Below are 12,476 nucleotides of genomic sequence, written 5' to 3'. Positions count from 1 at the left end.
ACGCATGAAAAACGCATGGTAGAAGGGCAGCAATGTTCCCCATGGAAATCCGCATGTGCTGTGCCCATGATGCGGATTTTTCCGCAGCGTAAACGCTGCGGTCAAAAATCCGCAGCATGTCAATTAATTTTGCGGAAACGCTGCTCTTTTGCCGCCATTGACTTGCATTAGACCGCATGGAATCCGCATCACTGTATATGTTGATGCGCTTTTCATGCGGTCTAATGTGCGGATGGTACCCGGGTGTGGAGGAGAGGACTCTCATCCAGACCCAGGTACCATTAAAAAAAAAAAGAATAAAATAAAAAATATATATATTCTCACCTTCTGACGGCCCGCGCTGCGTCCTGCCGGCTTCCCGGGCACTTCGCGGTTGAATGAAGGACCTTCGCTGACGTCAGAGTCATGTGACTGGTCACGTGACGCTGACGTCGGAAGGTCCTAAAGTCTTCACTGCCGGCAGCCGGGACCGATGAAGCAGGACACCGGGGGCCATCAGAGGGTAAAGTATAGATTTATTTTTTATTTTTTGACATTCACACACTATATAAATCCATGCCGGTTGCATGGATTTATATAGTGTGAAGTTGACAAGCACTTTCCAAGTGATGCTAAAATCGCTTGGGAAGCGCTTGTCAACCCGCATGCGGAAATGAAAGTGAAGACCGCTTCATTTCCGCATGTCCCTGGCAGGAAACCGCATGTACAATCCGCATGCGTTTTTTCCTGCCAGAGAGATGCAGAAACGCTCAGGAAAAAATCCTGAGCATTTCTGCATCGTGTGCACATACCCTAAATCTGTTTTTAGGCAATGTAATATCAGGGTTTTGCTTCCATGCCTTATAATATCTATTTCTTCCTTTGAAAGGTGCTACTCCAGTATTGGCAAGGTTCAGGATGCCTTTATATCGTACAGGCAATCTATCGATAAGTCGGAGGCAAGTGCGGACACATGGTGTTCAATAGGGTATGTTAGACTTTTGTTAGTCTCTTGCTTATTTGGAATATACACAATATGAATTTTAAAGTCTATTTTTGCTCTAGAGCTTCTTTTCTCTTTAAATATGTGTTCCGGGAAATAGAAAAAAAACAATACAAAATGTCATTATAAATACAGTAAGAAATTGCTGTTGTTTCCTGGAGAAAACCTACACCATATATCCATCTCCTGGGCAAAGTAGCCACTCAGCATTCAGTAAGACAGACTGGATGTAAGTGTGAGCCGCCTCTTCTTACCTCAGCGCCCCTGGTACAGTATCTCCAGCATTAGATCAGAAAGATGAGGGACAGCAGTGTGAGCTGCCTCTTCTTACCTCAGCACTTCAGGTATCTCCAGTATTAGATCAGACAGGAGAAGCAGGAGTGTGAGCAGCCTCTTCTTACCTCAGCGCCCCTGGTATCTCCAGCGTTAGATCAGTAGATCAGAAAGATGAGGGACAGCAGTGTGAGCTGCTTCTTCTTACCTCAGCACTTCAGGTATCTCCAGTATTAGGTCAGACAGGAGAAACAGGAGTGTGAGCAGCCACCTCTTACCTCAGCACTCCCATGTTTCTCCTGTATCAGATCAGACAGATAGCATGGGCAGGAGTGTGATCAGCATCTTCCTGCTCTATCCATGAGGTGTTGAAATAAGTATTCATTATTTTCTTTGAAATGTGATAAGTGATTGCCATGAGAAGCTTCAGTTTGTGCTGAGGATTTTCGTTACTGTTTAGTTTATTCATGGTAAGTTTATGTCAATGGAGAGCCAAGTATAGATGAAAATGCAGCAGTTTTTATGCTGCATCACAACTGCGTTCATCCAATTCTATTTGCTCTTACATTCTCAGTGTTGCCCCTTTTTTTGAGCGGTTGTACTTGGCAGAGGTAATGGAATAATCTGCTGCCAGATGCATTTGGTGGCAGCTATTTTTCCCCTAGTACGGGAGGGCAAGGTTTGTGGCTATCCTACATGCTTGTTTCTTCTTACCCATACATTTGCGGTCAGGGGCACATCTGTACACCAGTTCTGCAGTTCTTTATCTAATATATATTGGCCTCCTTAAGTGTACCTTGACTTAATAATAATAATAATAAACAGGCTTGTATTGGGAAGTAAAATATTCTTTGTCGCTTCTTTAAGATGTTTCCATAATAAATTTATGATTATGGAAACATTTTAAAGAAGCGACAAAGAATAAATTGTTACCTATGTTACCTATGCACAGGATGGTTTAGTGTGTGAACACTGAAGACCTGGAGTGCCCTGTGTGGATGCAGCAGTAGTGCACGTGCTTGATTACACGGCTTCCTTTACAATTGAATTCCTTATGGGGTTTCCCCACGAACAAAGTACGTTTTAATGTGTAGATCTTGGAATAAAAATAAATTGAACGATTGGATGTGTCTAAAAAAAAAATGCTCCTGTGGAAATATTTTACCACACACAGCATCTGCCACCCCATTCTGTATTGTCTGTGTACTCTTCCCCCCCTGCCCAGGAGATGTGGTATGATCAGACTATGTTCCTGCACGGTCAGACACAGCCATTACACTGTACACAGCAGGGGCACATTTATAACATCTCAGCACAGGAAAACTTTTTTTTTTTAATACATCCAGTTCTGGAACTTTTATCTTTATTCCAAGATCTGTTAATTAAATTGTACTTTGTTCGTGGGACAGGCAGTACGGTGGCTCAGTGATTAGCACTGTTGCTTTGCAGTGCTGAGGTCCTGGGTTCAAATCCCACCAAGGACATAACATCTGCGAAGAGTGTGTATGTTTACTCCAGTTTCCTCCCACACTCCAAAGACATACTGATAAAGAATTTATATTGTGAGCCTAAATGGGGACCACGGTGATAATGAATGTAAAGCGCTGCAGAATATGATAGCGCTATATAAGCAATTCAAAATAATAACCTCTTTAATGGGGAAAGTTCCCAGTTACGTAATTAAATAAACTTGATTAATTCGTCCCATCTTTAACACTATTCTGTTTTTGGCCACAGTCATGCATTTGGAATTAGCTCTGCCCCTTCAGGCTGGAATAGGATCTGCACCCAGGGGAATTAGCAGCAAAAAGTGGCAGTGGCCAAGGAGTGGGACACGGGGCTGGAGAGGAAGGGAGGTAGTTTTAATACTGTGTGCTGCTGCTAGAAGAAAATGATGTTGCAGGCTTGTCAGCTTATGACCGTGCAGGGAGGAGAAAGCTTCTACTGTTTGTGAAGAGGTGGAGTGATAAAACACCGTTCATCTCCAAAGCAATCCAGTTCAGGATTCTGCATTCTAGTGGTCATAGTCGCTCTCTGAAGCTCGCTGTGCATTATAGTAGCAGCTTAGTCTTTCATATAGATTGAGTCAACCCTGTCATTGTGAGTTCATCGGTTTCAGCATTAATCAATGTCTTTGAAAGCTCAAGCTGCTGCAGTAGCTCCAGCTGAACCTCAGCAATACTGAATCCTTTTCCTGGCTACATCACGTTATATACCAGATATGTCTGAAGTTCTGTAGTCAGTAGTATCACATATATGATTATTATTATTTATTATTATAGCGCCATTTATTCCATGGCGCTTTACATGTGAAAAAGGGGTATACATACATGAACTATTACAAAGATCTTTAACAAAACGTGACAACGACTGGTACAGGAGGAGCGAGGACCCTGCTCTCGAGGGCTCACAGTCTGCAAGGGATGGGTGAGGGTAGAGCTGGTCGTGCAGCGGTATGGTGGAGCGAGGGTTACTGCAGGTTGTAGGCTTACGATACGATAATGAATTATTATTATTCTGTGTATAAGATCTGATGTTATCACAGTATATCACTTACCAATGAAATTATCCTGTGTGGTGTATACTACTGTATGTGCACAGACATTGACTGGTATATGCAGGATCTTGTGGGACTATGACCCGTTTACATTATAACCTTGTTTGCTTTGTCATAGCTTACTTGATCTTCTTTCTTATTACCCTGTATATCCATATACATCTTGTGTCATTCCTTTCTGGTTGTGCTTTCCAATATTAGATAACTTTCATTTGAGGTTATTTCCTTGTTATACAAATTGCGGTAATAATCACCAGTACAACAGAGTTGTGGATTCTAAACCTATTCCTATTCAATGTTGTGTTGCTGCATTATTTTAAATAAAATAAATTGCTCGGCCTGCCACTCGCTGTCCTGGATACGTCATCACAAGGTGATTTGGTAGCAACCAGCACATATGCTGTGTGCAGATGAAGAACAATTCACTGCACTCCACATCGTTCGCCTAAGCATGCCAGTTTGTATTAAGAAGAAATTCTGTGTAAGCAATTCCCTTATTTTAAAAAAATATATATTGGTATTTTTGGCAAAAAATTTAAAATAAATATTAAAATTGAAAATTATCCTTTTAACTTTGAAAAAAGGTAAGATTTAATTATTTTTTTTCTCTCTAAAATCACGCAGCCCTGGTCCCAGTGGTCAGACCTCCAGCGAAAACTGCCCTGTGAATAAATTAGATACCTTTATGGACCTGCTCTTGAAATGCTATGGGTACTTTTATAGACTTATTGGTAAAGTTGTTGACTGCCTTGCTTTCCAGTGTGCTGTATCAGCAGCAGAACCAGCCTATGGATGCACTGCAGGCCTACATTTGTGCAGTCCAATTGGATCATGGCCATGCTGCAGCTTGGATGGACCTAGGCACATTGTATGAATCATGCAACCAGCCTCAGGATGCTATCAAATGCTACCTAAATGCCACACGGAGCAAAAACTGTAGTAACACCTCTGCTCTTGCAGCACGGATTAAGTATTTACAGGTATAGTTTTTATTACCCTCATTCCCACCAGCTGTTTCATTTTTGAGACCCTGAAGCATGTCCATACACCATAAGACTGTAATTCAGAATGTAACCTCCTGAGTTATGTGCCATGTCTTCATTTGTAAGATTTCATTGCATACTCCGTTCCATGGCTTGCACTGTCAGAGTGTGGAATAAGCCTTCCCGAAGTCACTCCATCTATTCTCCTCAGTATATTAATCTGCATTGTCTTGTTCTGTGTATATGTAGTTGCCCACTTGAAGACCACAAGGCAGGCTCCCTGACTCTTGTGCCGTATTCTTAATTCACATGAGTTTACGTCCCATATATTTTAATTTATACTCACAAAGGTTATGTTCTGGTTACCCGAATTTATTTCTAAATTGTGCAAAGTCAAAATCTAAAGTTTACTGTCTGGAAACACTCGGCACTTGTCAGCAAGTTGTAGTGGACATGCTCGTAATAAATTAGGCCTGTGTTAAATTTCCTTTTTACATAATTTTTCCTAGGCTCAGTTGTGTAACCTTCCACAAGGTAGTCTACAGAGTAAAACTAAATTGCTTCCTAGTATTGAGGAGGCATGGAGCCTACCAATCCCCGCAGAGCTTACCTCCAGGCAGGGTGCCATGAACTCAGCACAGCAGGTGAGAGGTTGGGTAATTTGCTTCAAACGCCCAGCTTAAAAAGTTACTTTTGCTACTTAGCAAGTTTCTTTTTACTTGAACACATGAACTGGTTTGTGTATGTGTTAACTTAGGCAAAGGCAAACAGAGAGAGGTTAGGTGAGCTGTGCCTGTATTTTGGGTACCATTAAGAACCTTTGTGGATCATCTTTGAACCCATTCACACCCGTTACATTAGATTTTTTTTTTTTTTATCACATCGTCATTTTTTCGTCAATGCTGGTATTCACTAAGCAGAACCTGCATCCTGTATGTGAAGCCACATTTTTGTGTTTTCTTTTCTCCAAAGGTGGTTTAAAAGGTAAAAAACAAACCCCGATTCCCAATGGGGAAACGAATACATACTGTACAGAACTATATTTTCTCTTATAATTCTTAGGCCTGTAAACCTCATCATCAGAATGCTGAATCTGTACTAGGCCTCAGTCAAACACCAATTTCACAGCAGTCCTTGCCACTACATATGATTCCTTCTAGCCAGGTAGATGAACTGTCAAGTCCTGCCAAGAGGAAAAGAACTTCTAGTCCTGCAAAGGTATTTTACATGGCAAAACTATGTATGTGGCTCATGCTGTGTTTTTTTATTTTTTTTTTATTTTTCCCCAACCATCGCATTCACATACAACATATAGGATGTTTGCCTTAAGTACTTTCCATGCCTTTACATAGTCCTACATTTTTAACTACCATATCAGTAGGGAGTGATCGGCAGGTCCACTTATTTTTCTGCTTTTTTTTTTATTTTATAATTTTTTTTTGTAATGCATTTTAGCGGTTTATGCAATTTTCCTTGTTGTCTTCTTAACTTAAAGGGGTACTCCGGGAGATAAAAAGAAATGTTGTACTATCCTTGCCCTCATAAACTATAAATATGAAATGCTCAGTGCACTTCTATTATCTTTAGAACACTTGTAATTCTGGGTGACAGGAGCTGCTCCTCACTGTTTCCCCCCTCCTGTTTCGGACAATACGTCACAAACCAGTGTGCAGCTCCCTGCTGTGAGAGACAGCCAGTCTGAGAAGAGTGAGTGTGGCCTGCTCCTGGCTTTTAGTAGCAGCAGCCAGGCCCCTGATGTCTCCTTCACTACAGCATGAGATGAGGGGGCGTGGTGTGATCCCTTTTCTAGGACTGGCTGTACCTCACAGTGGGGAGCTGCACACTGCAGTGTGACTTATTGTCCCAGATGGGAAGGGGGAGCAGTGAGGAGCAGCTGCTGTCACACTGAATTACAAGTGTTCTAAAGATATAGAAGTGCACTGGGCATAGCCTCCTTCTAGTTTGAGGGCAGAGACATTACAAACATTTTTTTATCTCCCCGGAGTACCCCTTTAATGTACGTGTTTTTAATAATGTTTTTTATCTCGTCTATTCCTTCCTGTATAGAATTCTTCTGAAACTTGGAGTGGTGGCCATGTAGTGTCACATACCCCAGCTCAGCAACAACTACATTCGTGGTCTTTGCCCCCACAGAAGTTACAGGTATCAAATCCTTATCCAAATTATAATTTATGGTGCAAGTTATGTGAAGGTTATTTCATACATTTAAAGTCTGTTATTTAACCCCTTATCGAAATATTGCATACAGTTACATCATATTTCTGCTCTCTAGTTTTCATGCAGCCATTTGTGTTATTGCCGTGTTATTCAGCCATTTTTATTTTTGCAGATGAGCAGTTAGAACAGCACTGTTCTAATTGCTCATCTGCAAAAAAAAAAAAATAACCTGGTCGCCATCTTTTAATGGGTTTTCTGCTTTTTTGTCTATTCAAGGCAACCCTTAAATGAAGGACAAGTTTCTCTTAAATGTTGCGATCAGAACTTTTTTTTAGGGTGACCTTTTTTTGAGATAAATAGGGGATGTCTGAATGGATGGACCCCTTGAAATAGCCTAAGAAATGGGTTAATGGGCTCTACATAGTAGTGTTCTTTTATTAGCAGAATTTCTTTTAACCGATTAGTGCTATAAAAATGTACTCAATGTAAGTAGCTTCTCTGCTAGATATGTTGTAGTGAAAAACTAATCATAGTTTTCTTTTCATAAATCAATAGTACAAGTGAAGATAAGAAACTTTGTAATCAACAAAGAAATCTGATCCTTTTGATCATTCACTCCACCACGTTCACATATAAAATTCCTTCAGTGAGGTATTAGTGATAGTTGCTGCTCATAGAAGTCTATGGAGATGGGAGAGTGACGAGCTAGATGCAGACAAGTTCACCAGAAATGACTGCTACATTTAAACATTTAGTTTTGCTTGTCTACATTTTCATTTATTTAAGTTATTAGTTTTTAAAGATCTTTTTTTTTCTTTTGAGTGTTAAAAACGAATGTCCTTTAATATGGCGTGATGTTATAATACAATAATCTCTTAATAAACAGTGCACTAACAGAAGGGAAAATAATCTGCTGTAATCCGTTTGTCTGCTTTGAAGTTTCTGATGCACTAGTCTTCCAGCCTGCTTGAGACTTAAATGATAATGGATTAGCAGAATATTTTCATGCTGCTGAAAATTTACAAAAAAAAATTCAGAATCAAAAAATACTCTTCCACATGTTGGTAATATCAGGAGAATCTGTGAGGCTTTACAGAAACATTGGGGCCAATTCATCAAAAATTTTATGTCAGGAAAAAGCAGTACTAAAGCTTTGAAAAGTCACCACATTTTTGTGTAATAGAGTTGCATAATTTTTTATTTATTTTTTTTTAAAGTTCAGGCGTTTTCACACCATTCTGAATCTGCTCCACTGAAATGGGTGGCATCGGGACAAAGTATGGCTATGCCTGCCCATCAAATTTATGAAATATGCCAGTCTGACTGGAGTAGCATTTCTGGCACTGCGCATGAAGGCTCACATCACTCAAGAATCACCAAATTCCTTGAGTGGCATGAGCCTCTCAATGAATTCAGTACCTCCTACTCCAGCACCACTGGCGTATTGCAAGTGTATGTTAGATCGCTTTTGGTGAATTGGCCCCATAGTTCCTACATATTTCTTCTAGTTAAAGGGGTTGCCCACTACTGAACTAATGATGACTGAGCTAAGAAAAAACAGCTGCACTCTGAAACATTGAATATTTGAAATTGGAACCTCATTACTGCTATAGAAAATTTTAAAAATGAAGGTACTAAACACACAAATTGGCCAATTTGTGAGATCCCAACAAACAGCGACAAGGCATACCCCTTTGTTGGGACCCTAACCTACTTTGATGTTTTTCTAGTGCTAAAAGCCTTCAATTTTAAGGGCATGTAGGATCCAGCTCTAATTTAAAATGCCTTAGGCTCATGGGAGGAGTGCTCAGTCAGGAGTGTACTATAAATATTAAAAGACTGAACAGCACCTCCAAACCGAACAAGACAAGTGTGAACAGGTGCAAGCTGAGACGACAAAGTGAATAAAGTTAAAAAACAGTTGCACTCTGAAATGCTATAATATCCAAACATTGAATTTATGAAATTGGAACTGCATTACTGCTATAGATAATGTTAAAAATGAAGGTATAGTACTTAGCGCACAATTAGCGAGAGCCCAATAGCCAGCGACGAGGTCTACCGCTTTGTTGTGAGCCTAGCCTAACATGAGGCCTCTCCCGGGCTAAAAGCCTACAATTTTTTATTAACTTCATTGACTTGGTCGCCTCAGCTTGCACCTGTTCACACTTTTTTGTTCTGTTTGGAGGTGCTCGTCAGTCTTTTTGATAGCTGATATTGATGACTGAGTCCTGCACTTTATTCAAGTGAAAAGTACACTAGTCCATTCAAGTGAATGGAAGATGATGCACAGTACTCTGCACTGAACAGATCTGCTGTGTTCCATCTTGCACATCGCTTACTGGCCACTGACTTAGCAGTTTTCAGCTGATTGGTGGGGATGCTTGTAGTCGGACCCCCACCAACTCATATTGATGATCTATCCTACAGAGGTGTCGTGAGTTGTTCACACAACCACTTTTAATGATGGGTAAGGTCACAATATGGCCCATGTAAACAGTAGTGCCAGTTCTCATATTACTTACACATAAATAGGAATTTAGTAATATCTTTGCATACATAGTTTTGCAGGAAAAGGATGTACTGCTCACCCCCAGGCTAGTGACCACTGCATTGCACTCACACTTAAGTACATAGTAAGCTCGTATTTTTCAGTATACAGCTTATGTATTGGCACTATACAAGTACATGTTAGGGTTCTGGTCTAGTCTCCTATTTCTTTACTGAATGGAAAGCGAGATAGATAACAAGCATATTTGATGCAATAAATGTTCGCAGTTCTATTTGTATATGATTTACTTGTTGTTCTAGCAATTGGAACAGCTACGAGCAAACAGGAATAACCTAAGTCCTGCACAGAAAGTGGTGTTGGAGCAGTTGGAGGCTCAGTTTGTCTTAATGCAGCCGCACCAGCAGGTATGGAGCTTGCGTGTTACACTTTACTGAATATAAAAACAATATACATAACCTATAAGCTTCTGCACATTTGTGATTACTGTTTTTTCTTTTATTAAAGCAAATAAGACAAACAGGAGTTGCACAGGTACGACCTACTGGAATTGCTAATGGGCCAACAGCTGACTCATCACTGCCTACAAACTCCGTCTCTGGTCAGCAGCATCAAGTTGCGGTAACCAGAACGCTCAACGTCACTCAGCCTGGAATCCGCCCAGCCTGCCCTGTGCAGCCTGTGGCTAATGGACCCTTTCCAGCAGGACCCGTTTCCTGCAATACCACAGGGACGATGGGTAGTACAGACACTATGTTAGGCAATAATCACATAACGGGAAGTGGAAGTAATGGAAATGTGCCTTACCCACAGCGAAACGCACTCGCTCTACCTCATAACCGCACAAACCTGACCAGCAACGCAGAGGAGCCGTGGAAAAACCAACTGTCTAACTCCACTCAGGTAACGGAATCCTTTTTTTCTTACTCTATCCACCCTAAATTTGTGTTCCATATGATATAATTGCACTATGCCATTTTGGGTTGCATGTTTTGAATAATGTGGAACACATTTTTGATAATGTATGCACAGGCTGCTACATGCAGTGTCTTATTTGCTCCTGTATGTTAATGCTTTTGTAACTTTTACATGATAAAAGAGGCTTTGCTCTTCCCTTGATTCTGTCTCTGAGAGAGGAAAGAAGGTTATAGGAGCATAAAGTCATAACTTTCATAGTTTAAACGATGGTTTCGTAATGGGTCATTCACCTTTAGGTGAGTTTTAATGGAACTTTTATATGTTCCTGTATTTTTGATGAGTTAAATTGCACATTCATGCCAGAGATGAGTGGCAATAGTGTTCAGGTTTGTCAGGGAGGAAGCTCCACTTTATTTCTCTTTAGGAAAAGGATTCAGTTTAAAGGGAATGTGTCACCCCCCTGAGTGATATCAGACCTCTACTATGACCATACAGGGTATAGAAAAGTAAATCTATACTTGCCTGTATGGCCCATAGCAGAGGTCTGATTGCACAGAAATCTGGTTTTATAAAGTGTTTAACAGAAGCTTGGCATCTGGGGGACGCCAAGCAAACCCCTTCTATCTGATTACTATTCCCCTAAATCACCATCTTTGTGCTAACTTACTATAATCCCGTTCACATCACAGTGCCCTGTGACAGGCCCTGTAACTTGCCCTGCCTCCGCACATGCGCAAAGCACCGCTCCCATGGAGCGCGCTTTGTTTCCCTCCGGCCCCATTTGGCTGCGTACTGCGCCACAGCCTTGTATTGCGCAAGCGACGGTGAGTAACTGAGACTTCCGCTCTGCTGGCAGTACGCAGCCGAAGTCTGTGACTCACCGTCGCTTACACAATACAAGGCTGTGGCGCAGTACGCAGCCAAACGGGGCCGGAGGGTAGCAAAGCGCACTCCATGGGAACGGAGCTTTGCGCATGCGTGGAAGGGGAGGCAGAGGAGGAGGGTAATATGGTAATTTAGCACAGAGTCGGCGATTTAGGGGAATAGTAAGTAGATAGGAGGGGTTTGCTTGGGGTCCCCCGGATGCCAAGCGTCTCGAAAACAGACTTTATAAAACCAGATTTCTCTGCAATCATACCTCTGCTATGGGCCATACAGGTAAGTAATCTATACTCTGTATGCCCATAGTAGAGGTCTGATATCGCCCAGGGGGTGACACATTCCCTTTAAGAAAACCGTGTATATGCATTGACTATGTGAGAAAAGGGGGCTGGTATAGCTACTGACAGGAGCACTTATCCAGCTCACACACAGCATAGATGACGTGCAGAAACTCTCCTGTGTTGAGCACAAGCCAGAATCTCTGTAAAGCTTTGCTAAAAAAAAGGGTTAATCAGTTACTTGTATTTAATTGTATTAGGAAGAGTGTAAACATATCACTGTAGGGTGGACAACTCTTTAATGTATCATTTCATAGTCCATCAGACATTGGCAGAATTGATAACTTCTATCCCCATGGTGCAATAGTGTGCATATGCTCGAACCTCTGCCCCATTCGTTCTCTATGGGGCTGTTGAGCCCTGCGTTCAGCTCTTTCCCGGCAGCTCCATAGAGGATGAATGGAGCTGCGATTGGGCATCTGACCTGAGACACCATTTTGTAACATGGATGGAAAATTCCTGATCTGCTGTTTGGAGTAAGTCCCATTTGGGACAGCCACAGATCAGCAAGTTGTTCCCCATTCCATGGATGGGTGATAACGTGTTTTCACTGGACATCCCCATTGAATCTTATTTCATAATGTGCATAGCCTCCACTTTTAAGACTGTCATATCCCTGAAGAACAGGATTTGGACAAAAACCCCAACAGGGCCTCCGACTATAATGTAGCAAACAGGATACAAAGTAGGCAACTTTGGCCTCTTTTCTAGTGGTGTCCGTCTTAAGGCGACCACAATAGCACAGTGGACTACACCATCGTGTCAGTCTTAAAAGGGGCCTGGACAGGAGACAAAAGAAGCTCAGATTTAGACAGGTCTGATGGTAAGGTCTGAGCATGCCTGACAAGAGACCTCT

The 12,476-nt window shown here is 41.5% G+C and overlaps 1 protein-coding gene across 4 annotated transcripts in view; it reads left to right on the top strand.

The window, feature by feature from the left end:
- Positions 1 to 12,476, top strand: part of KDM6A (lysine demethylase 6A) — a 153,275-nt gene that overhangs the window by 92,236 nt on the left and 48,563 nt on the right. For 2 of the 4 annotated variants that reach the window (XM_073667237.1, XM_073667240.1), the window contains 7 exons: positions 869 to 967; positions 4,573 to 4,792; positions 5,305 to 5,439; positions 5,858 to 6,013; positions 6,863 to 6,958; positions 9,785 to 9,889; positions 9,990 to 10,385. In XM_073667237.1, coding sequence (XP_073523338.1) covers positions 869 to 967; positions 4,573 to 4,792; positions 5,305 to 5,439; positions 5,858 to 6,013; positions 6,863 to 6,958; positions 9,785 to 9,889; positions 9,990 to 10,385 — 1,207 coding nt within the window. The remainder of the gene's footprint in view (positions 1 to 868; positions 968 to 4,572; positions 4,793 to 5,304; positions 5,440 to 5,857; positions 6,014 to 6,862; positions 6,959 to 9,784; positions 9,890 to 9,989; positions 10,386 to 12,476) is intronic. The other 2 variants (XM_073667238.1, XM_073667239.1) reach the window with 2 other exon arrangements.

This window comes from Phyllobates terribilis, unplaced genomic scaffold (genome assembly GCF_046119375.1).
Source record: "Phyllobates terribilis strain yellow unplaced genomic scaffold, ASM4611937v1 Scaffold_2__4_contigs__length_985480577, whole genome shotgun sequence".
NCBI lineage: Eukaryota > Metazoa > Chordata > Amphibia > Anura > Dendrobatidae > Phyllobates > Phyllobates terribilis.
This window is presented reverse-complemented; position numbering and strand designations above follow the sequence as displayed.